At 34.3% G+C, this 27,114-nt stretch overlaps 1 protein-coding gene across 2 annotated transcripts in view; it reads right to left on the bottom strand.

Annotated features, from left to right (window-relative positions):
• Positions 1-27,114, bottom strand: part of GUCY1A2 (guanylate cyclase 1 soluble subunit alpha 2) — a 375,283-nt gene that overhangs the window by 268,685 nt on the left and 79,484 nt on the right. For both annotated transcript variants that reach the window (XM_057749769.1, XM_057749770.1), the window contains exon 4: positions 19,788-20,506. In XM_057749769.1, the coding sequence (XP_057605752.1) occupies positions 19,788-20,506 (719 nt within the window). The remainder of the gene's footprint in view (positions 1-19,787; positions 20,507-27,114) is intronic.

Genomic DNA, 27,114 nt, shown 5'->3' with positions numbered 1-27,114 from the left:
ACCCATAACAGTCCCTTTCGCAACAAATGCTCAACAACAAAAAAATATGCTGTTTGACAGTCCTTCCACAGAATATGGTAGTAAAATTAATTTCATGCCCTTCCTTTGGCATGAACTAGCTATATAACCTTGGAAAAATTTTCTTAACATCTTTGTATTTCAGTTTCCCAATCTATAAAGTGGTCCTTAGTAACAGTACCTACCTCACAGAGTTATCATGGGAATTAAATATGAATTTAGAAGAGCTCCTGGTTCTAAGTACTCAATAAATACACATCATTTTTGTCATCATAACCAGCATCTTTGAAAGGGTAGTAAGAAACTACTATGAAATCTGTCAGGCTAATTTGCAAACTATTTTCCCAAAGTACTTTAAAATCCTGAGAAAGTTTTCAACAGGCTTAGTCCCAAAGATCATCTTTCTAAAAAATATACTACGATTTTGACCAGAAACTGGAAGTCACTAATTTTAAAGAAATTCATGTTAGTTTTAAACTTCAAACAACATTATTAATCTTTCCCAGTAACTGACATACAAAACATGTTTTACATCTGTACCATCACTGGTAGAATTTTAGAGCACATTCTCTTCTCTGCTACTGCTAGTCAATTCTAAACATCAAGGTATGAAACCTGTTTTAAATTATCCTTAGTTCAGGAAGGGTAAATGGTGGCAGGTATTCTGGACCTCACTTAAGTTAAATAAAAATGAACTGTTTAATGTTTTGATTAATTTTAGTGAGAAAAATAAATGGAAATAATAATTATATGATAATAATTTAACAAGGTGAATAAAATGATTTTTGACATTTTATGCTAAAAATAAAGAAAAATATCTTCTACACTGTAATATAATAGTTTATTTTAAAAAGTCAATGGGTGGTCTGACAAGCAACTTTCAGAATCTATGCTATCATCACTAGAAGGCTTCTTGTCAATCATAAAGTGTGGTTTTGAAAAATATACTGAAACATAAAATGCTATAAGTAGTGTCAATTCAACTATGTCAAAGCAAGAAAATCAACTCAAATGTTAAATACAAACAATGATAAAGGAGACAGATAAAATTGGGGAGTAGAGTATCTCGAAATAAATTTAAAAGTTTGAAATATACCATAAGTTTTGGTGATAGCAATTACTAATGGGAGTAGAGAGTGAGGGGAATATAATCAAAAGTTAACCTGGGAAATCCTCAACCTATGATAGTATGACAGACAAAAGTAAATATAATTTATATATAATGAGTCAAGAGTTACTAAGGGTAAAAATCGGGAAATAATAAATTACTCAAATAATATTTTGTACACATAACAAAAGCATTTAGAATATGATAAAAATTCTCCCCAAGGAAACATCTTTCCTTTTCCCCAGGAAGGAAGAAAGGAAGGGAAAGATTGAAAGACACATTGCAAAGGAAGAAGGAAAACTACCTGAATTTTCAGATTACATGACCCTGTATGTAAAAAGTCCTATAGAATATACCCCTCCAAAAAATAGTATTTTTTCTATTCTATATTAAACTATTCTGATCTGAGTTTAGCAAGGTCATAGGACTCAAGATCAATATACAAAAATAATATATACTCCTGCATATTAACAAAAATAAAATTTTAAAACATTCCATTCACAACATCAAGAATAAAATAAACAACAAAAAGTACAAGAGCTGTACACTGAAAACTATAAAAACTTTCTTGATAAAAATGAAAGAAGATTTAAATGAATTGAGAGATAGTCTCATGGAATATTGTTAAGATGGCTAATTCTTCCTAAATTGATCTCTATTCAGTGCAGTCCCTATCAAAATTCCAGAAGCTTTTTATAAACTGACAAGCACATACTAAAATTTATGTGTAAATACAAAGGATCTAGAATAGCCAAAACAATTTTGAAAAAGAATAAACTTGGAAGACTTAAAATACCCAATTGCAAAACTTATTTTGATACAGTAATCAAAACATTGTGCTATTAGCATAAGGTTAGATACTAAAAAATAGAAAAGAATAGAAAGACTAGAAAAAAAATTTAGTCAGTTAATTTTGACAAAATTGCAAAGGCACTGGTGAAATGATAATTTTCTCAAAAACTGTGGTGAGACAACTGGAGGTCTATATGTGAAAAAACAAACAAGAAAAACTTGGGCCCCATGGCATACACAAAACATACCTCAAAATGGATCTAAAATCTAAACGTAAAAGCTAAAATTATAAAACATTTAGAAGATAACAAAGGAGAAAATATCTGTGGTCTTGAGTTATACAAAGATTTTTAGATATCATACAAAAGCATGATCCATAAAAGGAAATAATGTTACCATCAAAATTAAAGCTTTTGTGTTTCAAAAGACAGTAACTTTTGAAGTCAATATGATACCCAGAATGTATATTTTTTTTAAAAAATTGAATAATAGGGAGACAAAAAACACAATTAACTACGGACAAAATATTTGACTAGACATTTAACTGAAAAAAATTATACCACTTGCTAATAAGCACAAGAAAAGATGCTTAACATCAATGATCATTGGGAAATTGTACACTAAACCCCCTATCACTCAGCACCACTAGGATGGTTATGATCAAAAAGAGGGATGATATCAACAGTTGGTGAGGATATGAAGAAACTTAAACCCCCATACATTGCTGATCAAATGTGAAATGGCACAGTCTTGTTGTTAAACAGTGTGGCAATTTCTTTAAAAATTTAAACATATACTTACCATATGACATAGCAATTCCTCTCCTAGGAACTGGCCCAAGAGAATGGAGATGTATGCAGCAAAATTCTTGTATGCAAATGTTTATTGCAACATTATTCATAATAGCCAAAATGTGAAAATAATCCAGTGTCCATCAACTAGTAAATGGGTAAACAAACTGTGGTATATCTGTGCAATGGAATACTGTCCAGTACTAAAAAGGAACAAATTGCTCATGCTACAACATGAATAAACCTCAAACACATTATTCCAGACAAAAAAAAAGACTACTTATTTGTATGATTACATTTACAAGAAATGTCTAGAAATGACATCTAAAGTGATTCAAGTAGACCAGTGATTGTCTGGGGTTGGGAGCTGGAGCAGGGACTTACTGCAAAAAGACACAGGATATTTTGGGGTGATAAAGTGTTCTAAAACTGAACTGTTGTGATAGTTACCAATTATATACATTTGCTAAAATTAATTACACTGTATACTTATAAAAATGTTAATGTGAATAAAGAGAGCACCATTAAAAATTGGGAGATAGACAACACACTCAAAACAGTTCTTCAGATTTTAATTTACTGAATCTGAAAGCTACCAGCTAAAACAAAATTATTCTCTAAGTTAAATACAAAAGAAAGAAAATTCTGAACAATTTTTACCTAAAGAGTCTAATTTCCCAAATAATGTCTGATCTACAGTAGGGGAACTTTCTTTTATAAGTTCAGAGCTGCAGTCTTTCCTGGTATCAAAAATAAAAACATGGCAAAATGTACACTTCAAGCATGAGGATTACAGTAAGGAATATATAATTCACCATGTAATCACCTACCCTGTCCTTTAAATATATAGAATACTGTAACTATATAGTAACATAACACTTACTATACAATAATTTTAACATCACAAGCATTAAATAAAAAACCAAAAAAGAAAGTCAGGATGAACCTCAGTAATATCTGCATTAGAATCTCAATTTGGAAGCAGTGAGAGCAGGATGACAGAGTAAGAGGATGTGGAGTTCACCTCTCCCCACAAACACATTAAAAGTAAATATACATGTGGACAAATTCTCACTGAAAACTAGCTGGAAACTAGCAGAAGGATTCCTGTTCAACCAAGACTGTAAGAAAGAAACGTAATTGGGTAGGAAAGGAAGAAAAGGAATTGGGTTGGGACCTGTGCCCCTGAGAGGGAACTCAGAGGAAAAGCACAATTACATGAGCAGATATTCAGGGGAGTACCCTGGGGAGTGAGCAGGTGGAGCACAGACTGGGCATCCCAGTCCTGGGGCCTATGTGGAGAAGACACACCCCCTTGTCTGGTTGGAGGTCCACTGCAACAAATAGAAGGGTACGGAAAAGACTGGACTCTCCTCCTGAAGCGTGCACACATGCTGGCTAGCACCCAAGGCAGATAGGAGACAGGTCTGCTCTGGCAGCTGCTGAGGAAGCTGCAACTGCCTCTCAGCATGCCCCAGCATGAGTCAAGTGAACACCCCAGCCCCACTTACTCCACTCCACAGCATAGCACTGCATCTAGGGTGGGAAGGACCAGAAGAAAGACTTGACTATGGGACACAGAGGCAACCCAGTCCCAGAGAGAAGCTAAGGTGGGACAGAGGTTGCCATTGCAGATGCTTATTCAAGCAGCATCTCAGAAGCAGCCCAGATATCTGATGGTGGTCACTCAACCACAGGCAACCTCCCAACACACACCAAGAATCCACCCAGGACCCCACCGTCCAAGAGAGAAGCTTCACAACAGGGTGAGAGTGGTGAACGCAGAGGGCAATGACTGGCTATGAGTGAAAAAGGGGACTTGCACTAGAAGCTGCATCTCAGTGGACCTGTAGACACCTACACATGCAGCACATCAGACCTCTGCACACAGACTCTACTACTTCAGCTCCTCTGAGGCCAAACTCCCAGAGCAGAGAGAGGAAAAAAGTACACACTTAAAAGGAACAGAGCCAACTCAAGGCCTGACCCTCAGGGCTTCTGCTCCAGGAACTTAAGATCAGACCCCCACCTCTGACAGGGCAGTGATGGCCACTGAGCAGAGAGGATGTCCCACCTCATATCCAGTACTGGCTCTAGCCCCTCTATCTGGATTCCTCACCCACTATCAGTGTGATAGCTACCAGCACACACTGAGGAAAGACGTGATTGTTGTCCATGTCAAGTCAAGCTCCTCCATCAAAGGCCTTGGGCACACACAGTCCATATAGAGATGATTCTACATGAGAAAATCCCTTCAAGGCTGCAATAGGTAACTGTTTCAACTAAATGCATGAGTGAAAGAAGTAGAGAAAGTTAACTAAAATGAAAAGGCAGAGGAACTACTCTCAACTGAAAGAGCAAGAGAAAAACATTGAAAAATAAATAATGAAAGAGAAATAAACAATTCACCTGATAAATAATTCAAAACGTTGATAATAAAAATGTTAACTGCATTAGGGAGAAGAAATTATCTAAACACCAATCATTTCAACAAGGAACTAGAAAATATAAAAAGACCCAATTAGAAATGAATAATTCAATAGCTGAAATAAAAAACACACTACAAGGAATGAATAGCAGACTAATTGACACAGAAGAACACAAAAGTGATCTGGAAAACAGAAAAATAAAAATCACCCAATGAGAACAGCAGAGAGAAAAAAAAATCCAAAAATAAACAAATAAATTTGAGATCTTTAAAATAACATTAAGCATTCCAAAATTAGCATTATAGGTGTCCATAAAGGGAAAAGAGGGAAGAGAATAGAAAATGTATTTGAAGAAATTATGGCTAAAACTTCCCAAACCTAAAGAAGGAAACAGACATCCAGGTACAGAAATCGCAGAGAGTTCCAAACATGATGAACACAAACAGACCTACACCAAGACATATCATAATTAAAATGGTGAAAGTTAAGGATAAAGAGAGAATTCCAAAGACAGTAAGAGTAAAACAAAGAATTATATACAATGAAACACTCATAAGGCTATAAGCTATTTCCTCTATAGAAATTTAACAGACCATAAGGAGTAGCATGATATATTCGAAGTCCTGAAAGGGAAAAATCTGCAACCTGGGATAATCTACCCAGCAAGATTATCATTTAGAATAGGAGAAATTGAAAAAAAAAAAAAAAACTTTATATAAAAGCAAAAATGAAATGAATTCATCAATACTAAACTTACGCTAAAAAATGTTGGAGGGATTTCCTTAAGTGGAAAAGAAGAATCTATAAGAAGGGGAAAATCACACTAGGAAAGACAAATATACTGTACAAATTGAAGATCAACCACTTAAGTAAGCCAGTATTTAAATTAAAAGACAAAAAACTGTAAAAGCAACTATAACTACAATAAGCAGTTAAGGGATAAACATAAAAGTATAAAATGTGACATCAAAAACACAAAACGTGGGGGGAGGGGAATAAAAATGTAGATCTTTTAAAATGTGTTTGAACTTAAATGACTACCAGTTTAAAACAAGTAGATATAATTATTGGTCAACATATACGAATCCCATGATAACAACAAATTAAATACCTACAATTACATAAACCAAAATCAAAAAGAAACACAAGCATATTGCTAAAGAAAATTATCAAACCACAAGGGAAGAAATGAAAAGAAGAAATGAACAGGGAAGAACTACAAAAACAACCAAAAAACAAGTAATAAAATGGGAATAAGTACATACCTATCAATAATTACTTTAAGTATCAATGGACTAAATGCTTCAATCAAAAGACACAGGGTGGCTGACTGGACTGAAAACAAGACCCTTCAATATACTGCCTACAATAGACCCTTCAGGGTGAAAGACACACTGAAATGAAAGTGAAGGGATGGAATAAGATATTCCATGCAAATGGAAATGACAAGAAAGCAGAGATGGCAATACTCATATCAGACAAAATAGATTTAAAACAAAGGCTATAATAAAAGACAAAAAAAAGGTCAGTATATAATGATAAAGGGATTGGTACAAAAAGAGGTTATTACACTTATTAACATATATGCACCCAATACAGGAACATCTAAATATACAAAGCAAATACTAACAGACAAAAAAGGAGAAATTGATAATAGCATAATTAAAGTAGGGGACTTTAACACCCCACTGACAAAAATGGACAGATTATCCAGACTGAAAATCAATAAGGAAAAAGTGTTCTTAAATGACACACTAGACAAGTTGGACTTTATATCTACAAGACATTACATCCAAAAACAGCAGAATATATACTCTTTTCAAGTGTACATGGAACATTCTCCAGGATAGGTCACAAGGTAGGCTAAAAAACCAGTCTTAGCAAATTTAAAAATAGAAATTATATCAAGCATTTTTTTTCTGACCATAAAGGTATGAAACTAGTAATCAATTACAGGAAGAAAAATGGGAAAAACACAAACACCTGGAGATTAAACAACAGGTAACTAAAAAGCTACTAAGTCAAATGAAGAAATCAAAGAGGAAGTAAAAAGATAGATCAAGGCAAAGGACAATGGAAACACAACACTTCAAAACCTATGAAAACAATTCAGGAACAAGACAAGGATGCCCACTCTGACCACTTCTATTTAACACAGTATTGGAATTCCTACTGACACAATCAGACATGGAAAAGAAATAAAAGTAATCCAAATTAGAAGGTAAAAAAATAAAACTGTCACTATTTGCATATGACATGATACTTTACATAGAAAACCCTTAAGACTCCACCTAAAAACTATTAGAACTAATAAACTCAGAAATTACAGGATACAGAGTAATACACCAAAATCTGTCACACTGTATACACTTACAAAGAATGATGAAAAAGAGAAAGTTAAAAAAAATCCCACTTAAAATTGCAGCACAAAGAATAAAATAGTAAGGAATAAGCTTAATCAAGGAGGTGAATGACCTATACTCTGAAAACTATAAAACATTAATGAAGGAAACTCATATGATACAAAAAAATGGAAAAATACCCCAAGCTTTTGGACTGGAAGAATTAATATTTTTTAAATGGCCATACTACCCAAAGCAATCTACAGATTTAATGAAATCGCTAACAAAATATCTATGACATTTTCACAGAATTAGAACAAATAATCCTAAAATTCGTGTGGAACCACAAAAGACCCCAAATTGCCAAGGCAATCCTGAGAAATAAAGAACTGACCCAGAGGTATCACCCTCCCAGACTTCAGATTATACTAAAAAGCTACAGGAATCAAAACAGCATGGCACTAGCACAAAAACAGACACATAGATCAACTGAATAGGATAGAGAACACAGAAACAAACCCATATTATGACAGTCAATCTATGACAAAGGAGGCAAGAATATACAACAGAGAAAAGACAGACTCTTCAACAAGTTGACGTTGAACAAATATGTAAAAAAATGAGATTAGAACATTTCCCCATACCATATACAAAAATAAACTCAAGAAATGAATTAAAGACCTAAATGTAAGACTGGAAACCATAAATCTCCTAGAAGAAAATATAGGCAGAACACTAACATAAATCAAGCAATGTTTTTCTGGATCTGTTCTTTGAGATCAAAGAAATAAAAGCAAAAATAAACAAATGGGACCTAATAAAACTTAAAAAAAATTGCACAGCAAAGGAAACCATCAACAAAATGAAAATACAACCTACAGAATCAGAGGAAATATTTGCAAATGATATGACCAACAAGTGGTTAATATCCAAAATATATAGGCAACTCATACATCTCAATATCTAAAAAACAAGCAGCCCAATATAAAAATGGACAGAAAACCTGAATAGACATTTTTCTAAGACATATAGATGGCCAATAGGACATGAAAAGATGCTCAACTTCACTACTTATTAGAGAAATGCAAATCAAAACAACAACGAGATATCACCTCACACTTGTCAGAACAGCTATCATCAAAAAGTCTACAAATAACAAATTTTGGAGAGGATGTGGAGAAAAAGGAACCACTGTAAACCATTAGTGGTAATGTAAGTACAGCCATATGGTGCAGCCACTATGGAAAACAGTCTGAAGGTTGCTCAAAAATCTAAAAATATCATATGATCCGCAATTCCACTCCTGGGTATAGAAAAATGAAAACACTAATTCAAAAAGGTACATGTATCCCAATGTTCATAACAGCACTATTTACAATACATAAGATTTGGAAACAACTCAAGTGCCCATGAATAGAACGATGCATAAAGAAGATATATACACTGGAATATTAGCCATTAAAAAATTAAATAAAATTCTGCCATTTGCAGCAATGTGGATGGACCTAGAGAATATTATGCTTAGTGAAATGTCAGACAAAGAAAGACAAATACTATACAACTCTTATATGTGGAGTCTAAAAAATAATACAAACAAATGTATATGCAAATGAAAATAGACTCACAAGGAAAGAAAACAAACTAGTGGTTACCAAATGAGAGAAAGAAAGGGGAAGGGCAAATTAGGGTTATGGGATTAAGAGATACAAACTACTATGTATAAAATAAATAAGCACCAAGGATATATTTTATAGCACAGGGAATTATAGCCATTATCTTTTAATAACTTTTAATGCAAATGATCTGTAAAAATACTGAATCACTATGCTGTACTCCTACAACCAATATGATATTGTAAATCAACTATACTTTGATTAAAAAAAATAAAAAAGAGGTGTGCCTGCTGCCAAGTGCCAGAAAAAGACTGGCCAGGGCTGGCTCTCACTGGGCCATATCTCTTGCTTCCCTGTAGTTTGGGCACCACTGGGGAACCCGCAATCCAAGCAGTCATACCACCTCTACGCCAGGTCCTCACTGAGGCAGACTCAAGAGCTTAAAGGCAGCCTCAGGACCAGACTCCTGTGGATGGACCACATGTAGAGGTGGGGATAAAACCAAAGCTGAACCCCAGGGGCAGGGAGACTAAGGAAGAGGATCAAAAATCTTTCCATCAGTTGTACAAGCTGCAGATTAAATTCCCACAATCAGCTAGGTAGACCCTGCTTCTATGGAATATCTGAGTACACAAGGAGTGTTGCCACAAGTGAAAAAGGTCTAGCTCTGGCAGCTGTGGACTTTAGGGGCAAGCACATGCAGGAACTGGGTTAGATCAGTCTGAGTGGTCCCACAGGGCCCACAGCAGGTCTGCAGTCCAATGCAGAGTCAGAGGATGGCCTCTTGGGGAGGCTGAGGTGGTCTGTGGCTCAAGGCATGTACAGCTAAGACACCATGGAAACATACGTATTATTAATAATTTTATTATATTTTGAGTCATTCTGTTGTTGGTTCTGGCTTTTTTTGGTTTTATTTTGTTTGTTTCTCATTGATGTTTTAGTATTTGTTTTTGTTTGTTTTTTTTAATTTAGTCTTTTGGGATCTTCATGTTTTATAACATTTTTTATTTGTCTTTTAAATATAGCTCTTTTTTTTTTTTAGTTTCCTTTTCTGTTGTGCTGTGTTCTTTTCCCTTATTTTTTATTCTTCTTTTTCTTTAATATATTTTTATTTTTTTATATTTCCATTTCTACTTTGTTTTTCTGTTGTTCTATGTTTTTTCTCTTTTTTATTTTTTCCTATTTTATTTATAATGATTTTTATCAGTATATTCTGTTTCCTTGCTTTATTTTCCAGATGGCACACTGCTCTGGTTTTGTTTCTAGGTTTTGTGTTTTTCTTAGTTGTGAATCTATTGTTTGAAATCCTTTTGGGGTTCTTTGGTTTACCTGGTTGTTCTCTTTCTTTTTGTGTTATTTAGATCTGTTTTTGTTTCTTTTATATGAGTGTTTCCCTGTTTCTGTTTTTGATTTTGTTTTCACCATTTCTCTGGGGTTTTGTTTGTCTCCTTTTTTATTTTCTTTAATATATATTTCACTTTATTTTTTTTTATATTTCTATTTCTATATTGCTCTTCTGTTGCTCTGTCTTCTTTCCCCTTTCTCTTTCACTCTCTCTCTCTCTCTTTGAATAATTTTTTTTGGTTTGTTTTGTTTCTTTGCTTCATTTTTCAGTTGGCTTTCCGCTTTTGAATTTTTGTTGGTTTTCTTTTTAACTGTCCGATTTTGTTCCGAGTTTTTGTTGGTTATCTTTTTAATTGTCTGATTTCATTCTGCGGTTCTTTTGTCTGGTTGTTCTCTTGCTTTCTATTTGATTCTGTTTTTGTGTCTTTTGCGTGTGTGTCTGCTTCCTAGTTTCTATGTTTGCTTGCTTGATTTAACTTTTTACCATTAATCTGGGGCTTGGTTAGACTTTTTTTTAATCTTCTTTATTGCTGGGATGAGTGACCTATGGGGTCTTGGTTTCTCCACCAGAAGTTGGGCCTGAGGCTCTGGGGTGGGATCACCAAGTCCAGGATGCTGGACCACTAGAAAATCCGCAGCCCCTGGGAAGATTAATCACCAAGAGTTCTCAAATAGTCCTCTATCAGAATCCAAGGCCTGGCTCCACCCAACTGCCTGCAGCTCCCAGTACCGGATGCCTCACACCAAACAACAAACAAGACAGGAACAAAAACTTACTCATCAGAACACAGACTACCTAAAGTCATACTAAGCTCAAAACACCCCAAAACATACCACCTGACAAGGGACTGCTCATCAGAGAGAAAAGACTCAGCCCCACCAACCAGAATGCAGGCACCAGTCCCTCCTATCAGGAAGCCTACACAAGACACTGAACCAAACCTACCACCTGTCGCAGAAAACAGAAGCAAGAGGAACTATGATTCTGCAGCCTATGAAAGGAGATTTCAAATACCATAGATTAGACAAAATAAAGAGACAGAGAAACGTCATGCAGGCAAAGGAGCAAGATAAAAACCCACAAGACCAAATAAATGAAAGATAAATAGGCAAACTGCCTGAAAAAGAATTCAGAGTAATGAAAGTAAAGATGATCCAAAACCTCAGAAATAGAATAGACAAAATACAAGCAATGTTTCACAAGGACCTAGAAGAACTAAAGAGTAAGCAAACAGTAATGAACAACAAAAAAACTAAATAAAAAATACTCTAGATGAAATCAATAGCTGAAAAACTGAGGCAGAAGAATAAGTGAGATAGAATGGTGGAAAGAACTGCCACAAAGCAGAATAAAGAAAAAAGAATGAAAAGAATGGAGGACAGTCTCAGAGACCTTGGGAACAACATTAAGTGCACCAACATTTGCATTATAAGTGTCCCAGAAGAGAAGAAAAAAAGAAAGAGTCTGAGAAAATATTTGAGATTATAGTCGAAAACTTCCCCAATATGGGAAAGAAAGTACTCAAGTCCAGGAAGTGCAAAGAGTCCCATACAGGATAAACCCAAGGTGAAACACTCCAAGGCACATATTAATCAAGCTAACAAAATTAAACACAAAGAGAAAATATTAAAAGCAGCAAGAGAAAAGCAACAAATAACATACAAGGGAATGTCCATAAGGTTAACAGCTGATCATTCTGCAGAAACTCTGCAGGCCGGAAGGGAGTGGCAGGATATATTTAAAATGATGAAAGGGAAAAATCTACAATAAAGATTACTTTACCCACCAAGGATCTCATTCAGATTTGATGGAGAAATCAAAAGGTTTACAGACAAACAAAAGTTAACAGAATTCAGCGCCACCAAACCAGCTTTACAAAAATGCAAAAGGAACTTCTCTAGGCAGGAAACAGAAGAGAATGAAAAGATCTTCAAAAACAACCCAAAACAAATAAGAAAATGGTAATTAGGAACATATATATCAATAATTATCTTAAATGTAAGTGGATTACATGCTCCATCCAAAAGACAGACTGGCTGAAGGGATACAAAATGACCTATATACATGTTGTCTACAAGAGACCCACTTCAGACCTAGGGACACATACAGACTGAAAGTGAGGGGATGGAAAAAATATTCTATGTAAATGGAAGTCAAAAGAAAGCTGGAGTAGCAATACTCATATCCAACAAATTAGAATTTAAAATAAAGACTGTTACAAAAGACAAGGAAGGACACTACATAATGATCATGGGATCAATCCAAGAAGATATAACAATTGTGAATATCTATGCACCCAGCATAGGAGCATCTCAATACATAAGGCAAATGCTCACAGCCATAAAATGGGAAATCGACAAGAACATAATAAAAGTAGGAGACTTTACCAACCTCACTTACACCAATGGACAGATCACCAAACAGAAAATAAATAAGGAAACACAAGCTTTAAATGACACATTAAACCTGGTGGACTTAATTGATACTTATAAGTGATTCCATTCAAAAACTACAGAATACACTTACTTCTCAAGTGCACATGGAACATTACCCAGGAGAGATCATATTTTGGGTAACAAATCAAGCCTCAGTAAATTTTAGAAAACTGAAATTGTATCAAGCATCTTTTCCAACCACAATGCCATCAGAATAGATATCAATCACAGGGGAAAAGCTGCAAAAAATACAAACATATGGAGGCTAAACAAAGCACTACTAAACAATCAAGAGAATATTGAAGGAATCAAAGAGAAAATTTAAAAATATCGAGAAACAAATGACAATGAAAACATGATGACCCAAAACCTATGGGATCCAGCAAAAGCAGTTCTAAGAGGGAAGTTTATAGCAATACAATCCTACCTCAAGAAATAGGAAAAATCACAAATAAACAACCTAACCTTACACCTAAAGCAATTAGAGAAAGAAGAACAAAACAAAACAAAACAAACAAAAAAATTTAGCAGAAGGAAAGAAATCATAAAGATCAGAAATAAATAAAAAAGAAATGAAGGAAACAATAGCAAAGATCAATAAAACTAAAAGCTGGTTCTTTGAGAAGATAAAGAAAATTGATAAACCATCAGCCAGACTCATCAGGAAAAAAAGGGAGGAGATGAAAATCAACAGAACTAGAAATGAAAAAGGAGAAATAACAACTGACACCACAGAAATACAACAGATCATAAGAGACTACTATAAGCAACTAAATGCCAATAAAATGGACAACCTGGAAGAAATGAACAAATTCGTAGAAGAGTACAACCTTCCAAGACTGTACCAGGAAGAACTAGAAAATATGAACAGACCAATCACAAGCGCTGAAATTGAAACTGTGATTAAAAATCTCCCAACAAACAAAAGCCCAGGGCCAGATGGCTTTACAGGTGAATTCTATCAAACACTTAGAGAAGAGCTAACACCTATTCTTCTCAAACTCTTCCAAAATATAGCAGAAGGAGGAAAACTCCCAAACTCATTCTATGAGGCCACCATCACCCTGATACCAAAACCAGACAATGATGTCACACACAAAAAAGAAAATTACAGGCCAATATCACTTTTGAACATAGATGCAAAAATCCTGAACAAAATACTAGCAAACAGCATACAACAGCACATTAAAAGGACCATACACCATGATCAAGTGGGGTTTATCCCAGGAATGCAAGGATTCTTCAATATACACAAATCAATCAATGTGATACATCATACTAACAAACTGAAGGATAAAAACCATATGATAATCTCATTAGATGCTGGAAAAGCTTTCAACAAAATTAAGCACCCATTTATGATAAAAAGTCTCCAGAAAGTGGGCATAGAAGGAAATTACCTCAACATAATAAAAGACAAATATGACAAACCCACAGCCAATATCACTTTCAATGGTGAAAAAATGAAAGCATTTCCTCTAAGAACAGGAACAAGACAAGGGTGCCCACTCTCACCACTATTGTTCAACATAGTTTTGGAATTTTTAGCCACAACAATCAGAGAACAGAAAGAAATAAAAGGAATCCAAACTGGAAAAGAAGTAAAGTTATCACTGTTTGCAGATGATATGATACTATACATAGAATATCCTAAAGATGCTACCAGAAAACTACTAGAGCTAATCGATGAATTTAATAAAGTAGAAGGATACAAAATTAATGCACAGAAACCTCTTGCATTCATATACACTAACAATGAAAAATCAGAAAGAGTCATTAAGGAAACACTCCCACTAACCATGGCAGCAAAAAGAATAAAATACCTAGGAATAAATCTACATAAGAAGGTAAAAGACCTGTATGCAGAAAACTATAAAACACTGATGAAAGAAATCAAGGATGATCCAGACAGATGAGGAGATATACCATGTTCTTGGATTGGAAGAATCAACATTGTGAAAATGACTATACTCCCCAAAGCAATCTACAGATTCAATGCAATCCCTATCAAATTACCAATGGCATTTTTCACAGAACTAGAACAAGAAATTTTATAGTTCGTATGGAGACGCATAGAAACTGTATAGCCAAAGCAATCTTGAGAAAGAAAAATGGAGCTTGAGTAATCAGGCTCCTTGACTTCAGACTATACTTCAAAGCTACAGTAATCAAGACAATATGGTACTGGCACAAAAACAGAAATGTAGATCAACAGAACAGGATATAAAGATGAGAGATAAATCCATGCACATATGGTCACCTTATCTTTGACAAAGGTGGCAAGAATACACAATGCAGTAAAGACATGTTCAATAAATGGTGCTGGGAAAATTGGACAGCTACATGTAAAAGAATGAAATTAGAACACTTCCTAACACCATACACAAAAATAAACTCAAAATGGATTAAAGACCTAAATGTAAGGCCAGACACTATGAAACTCTTAAAGGAAAACATAGGCAGAACACTCTAGGACATAAATCACAGCAAGGTCATTTTGACCCACCTCCTAGAGTAATGGAAATAAAAACAAAAATAAACAAATAGGACCCTATGAAATTAAAAGCTTTGGCACAGCAAAGGAAACCATAAACAAGACAAAAGCCAACCCTCAGAATGGGAGAAAATTTTTGTCAATGAAGCAACTGACAAAGGATTTATCTCCAAAATATACAAGCAACCTATGCAGGTCAATATCACAGAAGCAAACAACCCAATCAAAAAATGGGCAGAAGACCTAAAGAGACATTTCTCCAAAGGAGACATACAGATGGCCAACAAGCACATGAAAAGATGCTCAATGTCACTAAAAATTAGAGAAATGCAAATCAAAATCATAATGAGGTATCACCTCACACCAATCAAAATAGCCATTATCAAAAAATCTGGGAACAATAAATGCTGGAGAGGGTGTGGAGAAAAGGGAACCCTCCTGCACTGTTGATGGGAATGTAAATTGATACAGCCACTATGCAGAACAGTATGGACATTCCTTAAAAAACTAAAAATAGAACTACCATATGACCCAGCAATTCTACTAGTGGGTATATACCCTGAGAAAACCATAATTCAAAAAGATACATGTACCACAATGTTCATTTCAGCACTATACAATAGCAAGGACATGAAAGCAACCTATGCCCATCAACAGACAAATGGATAAAGATGTGGCACATATACACGATGGAATATTACTCAGTCATAAAAAAGAATGAAATTGAATTGGATGGACCTAGAGTCTGTCATACAGAGTGAAATAAGTCAGAAAGAGCAAATCAAATACTATACAGTAAAGCATATATATGGAATCTAAAAAAAAAAAAAATGGTACTGATGAACCTAGTGGCAACAAGAACAAAGATAAAGACGTTGAGAACAGACTTGAGCACACAGGTGGTTTAGGGGAAGCTGGGATGAAGAGAGTAGCATTTGACATATATACACTACCAAATGTAAAACGGATGGCTAGTGGGAAGCTGTTGCATAACACAGGGAGATTAACTCAATGTTTGGTGATGACCAGAGGGGTGGGATAGGGAGGGTGGGGGTGAGGCTCAAGAGGGAGGGGTTATGGGGATATATGTATAAATACAGCTGATCACTTTGTTGTACAGCAGAAACTGGCACATCATTGTAAAGGAATTATACTCCAATAAAGATCTGAAGGAAAATAAATAAGTAAAATAAAAATAAAACTGATTTATAAAGGTCAAGGAAAATAAAAAGAATCTCAAATTTGTCTGACTTACTATAAAAGGTAGTTTACGGTCAGGGAGAAGTTCTAGAGATAAATAAATATAAAAATTAAAGTTAAATATCTCATCTATAATTATAAGACCAAAGAAAATTCCAGATAATGCTGATCAAAGTTATTGTACATCTATGTCCTATAGTGCTCATCTACGGAAGTCCTAATGTCAATTTGTCCATCACTAAAATACTGTTCAAAATTTGAAATTCTCTAATAGAATATTATGATCTGAACAGAGAAAGAATTCTCACATTTCCCCATATTCAATTAATTTTAATTTGAAGTCAAGTAATGTATTCTTAAGACCTGGATGAAATTTGTTTTTCAACAGTGTCATTATGATATGGTAAGATTAATCAATATATTTTAAATTCTTCAATCACCAAGTCAGAAAAATGATGAGCACATGTCTAGAAAAGATAAAGGAGCATTTTGGAAACTGATTTGACCACAAAAAAATCAGATGTTAATTCTTCCTTTATTCTTTTAAAATTATTTCCTGCTATTTGCTTTGCAGCTTCTAGTTAATAAGGCGAATGTGATGATATTTCTGGGGATTGAAAAATAAATATGTTGTTTTTATTATGCTTTTCCTCAGTTCTAACCTTGAGAACAAAAGTGAAGATGAATAATAATGCCATTGCTCTATCGTAGGGATGATGTATTTCAAATGCTGGACTCCTTCCACAATGGTATTAAAGTTCTTTGAAGCATTGCTACTAAGGAAAAAATGTCAAAGGAAGTCATATTATTTATTGATTCTCAAAATCCATTGCTGTTTCAGGTTTTGCCTAAGCTAACCAGTCCATTGTATTTTGTAAGCCACTGACACAACAAAGTACTGTAACAAGTGAACATAAAAGATATTACTAGATACAGGTAATAAAAACTTGATTCCAAACTTTAGTGAATCTGAAATGGAGACTAGGGATTTTAAAATAGTGATAGCCTATAAAAAGAAAAGCAGATTCAAAGTTCATACGTAATTTGTCACAAATAATCTTCTATCATTATTAAGAAGACAAATTCAAGTCATATTTTGTGAAGATGTTAGGTAGACTTGATGTTTCTCTAAAATTATTTAACCTACTAATTCCAGTACTTACTTTCAGGAGGCAAGAAGAGAGGAGAATGGATAGGAGGAATGTTATAAAGGCAAATGAACAATAATAATAATAATAGTGGTAGGAGTAACAATAATGAACATTTATTCAACACTTAACCCTGAAGCCAAAGATATAAAAAGAATTTTACATGGATTATGTCATTTAATCTTCACAAATAACTTTCTGAGGTAGGCAGCCTAAGTTGTCAGAGAATTATTTTAACTTAATCTTGATAATAGGATGAGCTCTTCATGGTTGAAAAATCATATTCCCCTTTGCCTCTCTTTGAAAATGCATCAGATGCCTCTCAGTGACACTCTTGCTTCTGGTAATCAACAGTTATGTCTTTATAACTCATTACTGCAGAATCAAGATGTAAATTCTTTGAAACTGGGATAATGGCTACCTCACCAATTGCTTACAAGCGTGTTCCACCTCTAGCCATATAGTTAACCCTAACTGACAACACAACATGACAATGATCATGGTTTAGCAAATGCATTACAGTTCACTCTGCAGATGATTTACCATCATTCAGCTGTATAATTAGCTCTTGTTTTTGTTTTTCTTTTTGATGGCGGGGGTGGTAGTTCATTTGTGTTAAGTGCATAGCCAAAGTACTTAAATTATAATGAAAGACTTCACTGTAGACTAAAGAATACATATCTTATATTATTAAAAAAAAAAGCCCTTTTTTATCAAAGCCCGATATAAAATTAGAAACTTCAGACAACATGGAGTTATTAACAAGACCAGCAATTATGGGAAAAATAATGAATATCAAGGCCAAATTTATCAACAGGATCATAATTTTTAACCCTGATTTTCTTATTTCCATGTTTTAGGAAACTGTAAACTTCGAATCTGGGAACATAATAATTCAAAAATATTACTCATCTGGTTAAGATTCCATGCCATAACTTTATTGACATAATTTTGTTTGGGCTAACTGTAGCCTCCCAAATGTTCCATTTGGTGAATAAGCAGAAATGTACACAGAATGAGAGGATTGCCATCCCTATTCTAACTAAAAATCCTGCCTATTGCTTTATTTTTAAACTGCCACTAACATGTTTAAATTATAATTACATCTTCTCAGTGAGCACAGTTCCTTATTATTGGAACTGGCAGGGGGCCTTGACATTTGAGTCATCATTTCATTGTGTCTATTTCTTACTGTGGTATACAAATTAAACAGACATACAAGCCAGTTGAAATATAAGGGGAAAAATCTGAACCAGTAACTTTAAATTGAATTAATTGTTCTCAAATCTACAAAATATATAAAGCAATCAACACTGGTAATAATATATTCTACTTCAGGCACATTTTTTCAATAATATTAACTTCAATTCTAAGGCCAAAAATGTTTCAAACCCTCCTAGCCAAATACTATACTTCTATAAAACAAAACCAACAGCTTTAATAGTCCCTAAATTTAAAAGATAGAATAATTCCAGTGTATTCTCTCAAGCAGTGAATATGTTCTAAAGAAATAAGTCTCTTTCTCAACACTATAATTTAATTAGTAGAGAAGTCTTGAGATAGTCACTTAATACATTATTCTGTATATGAAGAAAAAAATAGGATGTAAACCAGATGTTCCTAGGTTATGAAATTTAGAACATAACATATTCAAAGTGTAGCTAGCTTTTTACCTATATTTATGCAATATTTAAGAATAAAGCAAGCAATTTCCACAATGTCAAAATCAGTCTATTTCTCTCATAGTTTGACTTCAATTAGTGGAAATATGCATGGGTTTACAGTATACGGTTATTAGTGAGTCCTATACTTTTTGTAATTACTATGACTAGTATAAATAAATGTCTTCTTTTTATATTATGAAATAAATTAATGAAAGAGGCAGACACTATGCAAAATGGCTGGGAATGGGGCCAAATCTTTTTACATATATCCAGGGACCAGTAATTTCCTAAATGGCACTCTAGGCTCTCTTGCCTAAATAATTACAAGTACTGCCAGCATGTAATTTACTAAAATAATTCTGTAATTTCCTAGTTCCCATCACCCATATCAAGTCCATGGCCACTTACCTTGTCTTTATTCTCAGTGCCAGAAGCTTCAGGCTTGGTCCTAATCACAAACGGGGTGGACAGTCGCAGCAGAACCCTTTCAAAGGTGGCATTAACCTTTGGAGAAACGATCTCGAAGCAGTCCTCAAACTTGAGCACTTTGTGAGTATCGCATCGGAGCTGCTTCCTTAGGCCTTCCCCCAGCTGAAGTACTGACATGTGGGAGTCAAACATTAAATGGAAAGGGAAAGCTCTACAGAAGGTGTTGATGCTAATTCTGAGGTCCGCAGGAACTTGGGAGGTTCCCTGTGGAAGGTTCTTCGTGATATTAGCATTTTCACACTGTTTGATAAGGAAAGTAAGACTACTACAATTGGCTGGGTTTGAAGCATCATAGCACAGTTTCTCATTTGCAACCTGGTCCACTTCTACATCCAGCCGATAAATCTTCTTTCCTGCAGCCTTGATCATTCCAAGCATTGCAAACCCCACAATGTGGTGAGGGTGGAAGTAGTGGAGCATAAGAGTACCTTCAGGGAGCTCTTTGCATAGGAATGATGGTGACTCCAGAGTGGCCTGTTTTCCAAAAGAAGTTCTAATGTGTTCCAACAAAGCATCAAAGCCATTAAAAAAGTCCTGCAACGTGCCACCTACAGCTCGAAGGACTCTCTCGTTCTCATCAAAGCATATATTAAAGAACTCCTCACCAAATCTTTCTTGAATTTCCTCAAACTTCAAACCTAGAGGTAAATGGAAGCAAATGTTAATAAAGTATAATATAAATAATTGAATTTATAGCTTTTTTAATGCTTACCAGAAGAAGCAGCTAGTGAGCAAACCAAGAGAGGTATTTCCCTTGGCTACACAAATTTCCCAAATAGGTTAAGTCATTTATTTTGAGTTAGAGAAAGTAAAATTCAGTTCATCTTCTGGATGTTTCTAAGATGTTAATGAGCATAAACTTTTTGTTGTTGTTTGTTTTTAAATAGACTATTTTTTAGAGCCATTTTAGATTCTTAGCAAAACTGAGCAGAATATAAAGATATTTTCCATGTACTCCGTTCCCCCACACACACAACCCCCTCCCCTGGCAACTACTGATATTGTGTACTACAGTGGTACATTTGTTACAATCAATGAACCTACACTGACATAACATTATCACCTGAAGTTCATAGTTTACATTAGGGTTCACTCTTGGTGTTGTACATCCTTGAGTTTTGACAAACGTATAGTAACATGTGCCCACCATCATAGTACCTTAAAGAGTAGTTTTGCTGCCCTAAAAATCCTTTGTGCTCCACCTATTCATTCCTCCCTCCCCTCAAACCCTGGAGCATGAACTTTTTAAATGCTGCTAATTTAGCTGTTCACTTTTCTTTTCAATACTATACTCCATTTGCTGAAATTATCATGAATAACATCTTTTCCTTAATAATTTCCCTCATCGTTAAAGAATTTTTAAGAGGCTATTATAAAGTTGTTTATTATGTCCATTCAATATTACTATTTTACTTATCACAATTCATTTGTTAAGTAGGAAATATAACCAGAGAGGGAATCTATAGTGCATGAGCAGAGAAAGGCATCAGGTTATCTTGCATAAAGAGAAGTGCTTAAATTAGTAATCTCAGAGAAAATCATTCAGGCCATCTAGACCCCAGGAAGTGAGAGACAAAACAAGGAATTTAAACTGTGGAATGATTTGCATTCATTCTTCCACTCACAAAAATGACAGCAGACAAAAGTGGTAAAGGAATCTGACCAGATAGAGTTAAAAGTCTTAAGTTTTCTTAGTTCATACTTATTCCCAGATGCCATGGCAAAGGAAATCAACCTTATAATAATGGAATTATAATGATAAATAAATAAACACACACACAATGCATTACATAGTAATTAGAAGCAGGATCACATGTGATCTAGTCAGATCTATCCTTGAGGAAGAATACAGCACAGATAAAAGAGTTGAATCTGTATCCTAAAGAAAGCTTCTATGTAGTCACTCTGTTGCTTCTCCTTTGACTTTGACTGAAATCAGTTCATATAGTTTACATATTTGTATTTTATTTCCTTATCTATCTCATCGTATAAGGAGGTCCTGAAAATCAGATAGGACAAGACAGGTCACTTTGCTAGTGTCCTGTTGGAATGCAAAGCAGTCTAGGCTGTCTATGGCTTAGTTTGCTGTTCCTTTTTTATATTCCCTATGAGTTCTCCCCATCCAGAAGTGAGAGGATAAAACAGAGTCAATAATATTGTTTTAAAATAGAGTCCAAACACATCAAATATGTTTTGAGAGCTTACTATAGAGTCTAAATATTGTGGGAGCCAAGTTAAGAGGTTAATTTGACAAAGAAGTTCTTAAAATCAATGTGAAATGAGAAGTACAAAATTTAAGTGAAAAACAGTCCCTTTATTAAGAAGCATTTCACATTAATTTTAGTTTCATAGATTTGATGTTCACGAGAAGCTGAGAAAGTCACCTACTAGGATAAAAACATCACCACTCATCTCACAGTCATGTTACGAGATTGAACTTCAACATATGTTGCATTCACTAACAACAATGCCAGCCAAATTGATAATAATAGCAGTTTTCTATTTAGTTCCCTGGTGTGAAAGAGAGAAAACAAGATAGATGATATTCACTGCAACTTGGCTCCTGCTCCAACTGATCCATTAAAACTGCTTTTGTAATTATTTAAACCAATATACCCTGTTTTGTCCTTATCTTACTTAACTTTTTTTTTTCCTTTAGTTTGAGAGTGTTCATCATCTCGTCCTCCTAAATCTCTCTTCTCTCTTGGATTACAAACCATTTTCTCCTGCTTTGATTACTAGTTGTCTGAAAAGCCCTTCACTAAAACTTCTTCCTATACAAAATCCTTACATCACCATCACTATATTGTAACTAAAAAATTCTAATACATACAAATTAAACTTATGTCCCTTTGATGACAGTATTCTTTGCTGCTATTAAATTTTTAATTATGAAATTCTTATTAAAAACTAAATTCAGAACAAATAAAAATTCCTATAATCTGACTATATTTGCTAAAAAACAAAATTCCATTTGCCGATGAAAATATTCCATGGATTGCTTCTACACTTTGAAGAGTTGTGTCTTAAAAGGATTTATGGTCTTTACACACAGATGAGGAAAAGATAATTTCTTCTAACTTGCAGTTTTCATAACATTAAAAATGCCCTCACAGTTATTAAGAACACAGATATAACACAGTGAGCTTATGTCCTATTTCCAATGCCATAATCCCAAAGAATCATCCAGAAAATAATAAGTAAATTCACCAGTGGCAACAAAATAAAAACTACTTTGTGAGTACAGCAGTCTATCAACTAGAAATCCTTACTGCTTTAAATAGTACCTCTGTACTTAAGATACAATTGTTGTTAAGTCTCAAATGATAATGCTAAGGCCTACTAGGGTGCTAAAGTGACTTGTATCAATAAAGAAAAACTGAATTATTTTGAATATTATATGCAAATACCATACATGGCAATTCTATATACACCACAGTATTCAATTAAGTAATAAATGCTTTTGATCTCACAATTGTTAAACTGTGCAAGCTGAGAAAAGAAAAAAATTCTTAGAGTTTGAAAAATTAAAACTAAGGAATGATCACTTCAACTAGAGAATGATCACTTCAACTTTTGGAAATATGCTATGAATCAATACCCAGACTTTCACTTTAAACATCTCAAAATTTAGAAAGCACAGAGAAAGTAGTTCAGCTTAGTCTCACTCCCAAGTTTCCACTTATAATTGATGCAAATCCCCTACTTACAGTAAATCATTTGAAACATAGAGACAATGCTCATCTACTCATATCACAAGAAGCTATGACACCTTGACATCTGGGGGATATAAAAATACATTCCTGAGGAGGCAAAGTTTATAGGAAAACTGCTTTCATGAACAAGTAAGTTAAAGGAATTTTAAATTACTGTTAATTCATCTCTTCAAAAAAATTAATGGCCTAAATGCTGATATTCTTTAACTATAAATGAAATAGTATATTCACTCATGACATGAATCTTTTGTCCCTCATCCAACTTCACACTGTGCACCTCTTGAGGGCATATATATATGTCTGCATACCTCTCACTAGCATAATGCCTGGCACATGGAGACTAAGCATTCATTCATCTAGAATCAAGCTTTTAAAGCTACAGTTGTGTCACATCAAAGGATACCAAGACAATTAGACACATCCTTTTCTCTCATGGGCCCCCACAGATAATTAAGTTACAAATGATAGGGCTCTAACAGAGGCACACAGGGGCTCTGAAAGTGTAGTAAAAAATGCCTGACTTTCTCCTCAGGGAGATAAAAGTTTGAAAGGTAATTTGAAGGAAAAGTAGCTGTTCAAAAGGCCAACAAAGAAGAAATGAGCACTAACAGATGGAAAGTAATGAAACATGAATGAAGCAGGGTGTGGAAGAGCCCACTATAGTCAGGGAAGAGCAAGAAGTAAGTGTATAATGGCTGTGGAGCTGGGATGGTGCGATGAGTTGCTAATTAATCAGTAGTGTAGAAGTTGGACCTAAGAATGACAAGACTAAAGTCAAAGATAGCAGACAAAGAGATAATGCAGTGTCTCTATAAGATTATATTGATCGAATTAGCTGGTTCCATTAAGAACAGAGAAATTAATGCCAAGTAGTGTGCCAAATATTTTCATGTATTCCTAAATCTTGTGTAATAAATAATGTGCACAATATTAAATGAGTAAAACATCTGTATGGTGCTAAAATGCACGTGACTGGGATCCAGTATCCTCTGGGGGAAGATTTATTAATAAAAGAGGGAAATTAGTGTCTTTCTAGGTCCAGAGACCATCCTTATCACTCAGCAAATGTATCAGTCCCCACTAACACTGGAAAACACCAAAGCAGAAGGTATAACTTCAAGTTGCTTAAACTTCAACCAAGGAACTGAATACCTACCAATTAATCACTTCTGTGAATTATGGACCTCCATAATTATTTTTGAATAATTACTTAGGTTTCATCAACCTAATATCTAAGCAATATAATCACAACTGTATCTGACATCCAAGAGATTTCAACATTTTAAGGAAACAATTATCCTTTTAGACAAACAATTACTTTTCTAGCTTTACTGAGCTATAACATGGTGTAAGTTTAAGGTATACAGTGTGTTGATTTGATACACTTAAATATTGCAAAATGATTAGCACTGCACCATTAGTTTATACCCCCATCACTCACATAATTACTATTTATTTTTTTGTGGTGAGAACATTTAAAATCTGCTCTTAAATTTCAAATTATAATACACAATTGTTAACTATAATTACAATGCAGTGCATTAGATCTCCAGAATTCAGTCATCTTCTAACTGGAAGTTAGAACATCTCCCTGTTTCCCTCAGTCCCAGGTAACCACCATTCTACTCTCTTTATGAGTTTCGCTTTTTCAAGTTAACTATAATCACAATGCAGTCATTAGATCTCCAGAATTTAGTCATCTTCTAACTGGAAGTTAGAACATCTCCCTGTTTCCCCAAGTCACAGGTAACCACCATTCTACCCTCTTTATGAGTTTGGCTTTTTCAGATTCCATATATAAGTAAGAGCATACAGTATTTGTCAAGAAAAAATTATTTTATCTAGCAAGACCATAAGACGTTTGTCAACTGTGTTTGAAACCCAGATGACACTTTTATAAGAATATAACTCTAGTGCCATGCCAATCTACAAATAAATAAAGTTAGTCTCTGCATCCCAGAGATTTAAGGGTAAATATTACATATATCTAAATAATAACAAGGAAGAAAGGCTGAAAAGAAATCCCAGATCGTAATTTTAAGTGAAATTGTTTTGAATCTGAGCTATCAATAGAGTCCCATTTGCATCTTGGTGAGGTGAGATGAAACCTTTGTAGTTAGAGTGTTTTAATTAAATAAGTAAAACTGTTCAGGTAATTGTAAAAAGAAAGATTCTTAACAATTTTGCTCCCAATCTATAAAGGGTAAAACAGCAATTTTCTACCATTTTGGAGGCATTTAATTCTCCTCCTTTTATTATATTTGTGGCATCTCTGTCCCTCTCCAAAAAAGAACACAACATATGTCATATTTATTTTTAAGCGTAGGTGAACTAAAATAAATTTCTTAATATTTTAAAATTTTTATTATATAATTAAAGATAGCAGAACACATATTCAGATTTTAAAAACAGGGTTTTAACATCTTTGAGCTAACAAAGAATTTTCTAAGCGTAGCATTAGAGGAAACTCTAACATATTTAAGATTAATTCTTGAATACCCAAAGGAATATTTATTTTTAGAAGCGTAGTAAGTGCTTCAGGCATAAAAATATTTGTGATGGTTAAGTTTACAGTTTGTAATTTTGAGAATATGCTAACCCAAAGCAATCTACAGATTCAATGCAATCCCTATCAAATTACCAATGGCATTTTTCACAAAACTAGAACAAAAAATCCTAAAATTTGTATGGAGACAAAAAAGACCCCAAATAGCCAAAGCAATCTTGAGAAAGAAAAAACAGAACTGGAGGGACCAGACTCCCTGACTTCAGACTATGCTATAAGGCTAATCAAGACAATATGGTAATGGCACAAAAATGGAAATATAGATCAATGGAACAGGATAGAAAGCACAGAGAAAAACCCATACACCTGTGGTCAACTAATCTATGACAAAGGAGGCAAGGATATACAATGGAGGAAAGACAGCCTCTCCAATAAGTGGTGCTTGGAAAACTGAACAACTACATGTAAAAGAATGAAATTAGAACACTCCCTAACACCATACACAAAAATAAATTCAAAATGGGTTAAAGACCTAAATATAAGGCCAGACTATAAAACTCCTAGAGGAAAAGACAGGAAGAACACTCTTTGACATAAATAACAGCAAGATCTTTTTTGGTCCATCTCCTAGAGTAATGCAAATAAAAACAAAAATAAACAAGTGGGACCTAATGAAACTTAAAAGCTTTCGCACAGCAAAGGAAACTATAAATAAGATGAAAAGACAACCCTCAGAATGGGAGATAATATTTACAAACGAATCAACAGACAAAGGATTATTCTCCAAAATATATAAACAGTTCATACAACTCAATATCAAGAAACAAAAGACCTAATCCAAAAATGGAAAGAAGACCTAAATAGACATTTCTCCAAAGACATACAGATGGCCAAGAAGCACATGAAAAGGTGCTCAACATCACTAATTATTAGAGAAATGCAAATCAAAATGACAATGAGGTATCACCTCACGCCAGTTAGAATGGGCATCATCAGAAAATCTGCAAACAATAAATGCTGGAGA

The sequence above is a fragment of the Hippopotamus amphibius genome, chromosome 9, assembly GCF_030028045.1.
Source record: "Hippopotamus amphibius kiboko isolate mHipAmp2 chromosome 9, mHipAmp2.hap2, whole genome shotgun sequence".
NCBI classification, from domain to species: domain Eukaryota; kingdom Metazoa; phylum Chordata; class Mammalia; order Artiodactyla; family Hippopotamidae; genus Hippopotamus; species Hippopotamus amphibius.
This window is presented reverse-complemented; position numbering and strand designations above follow the sequence as displayed.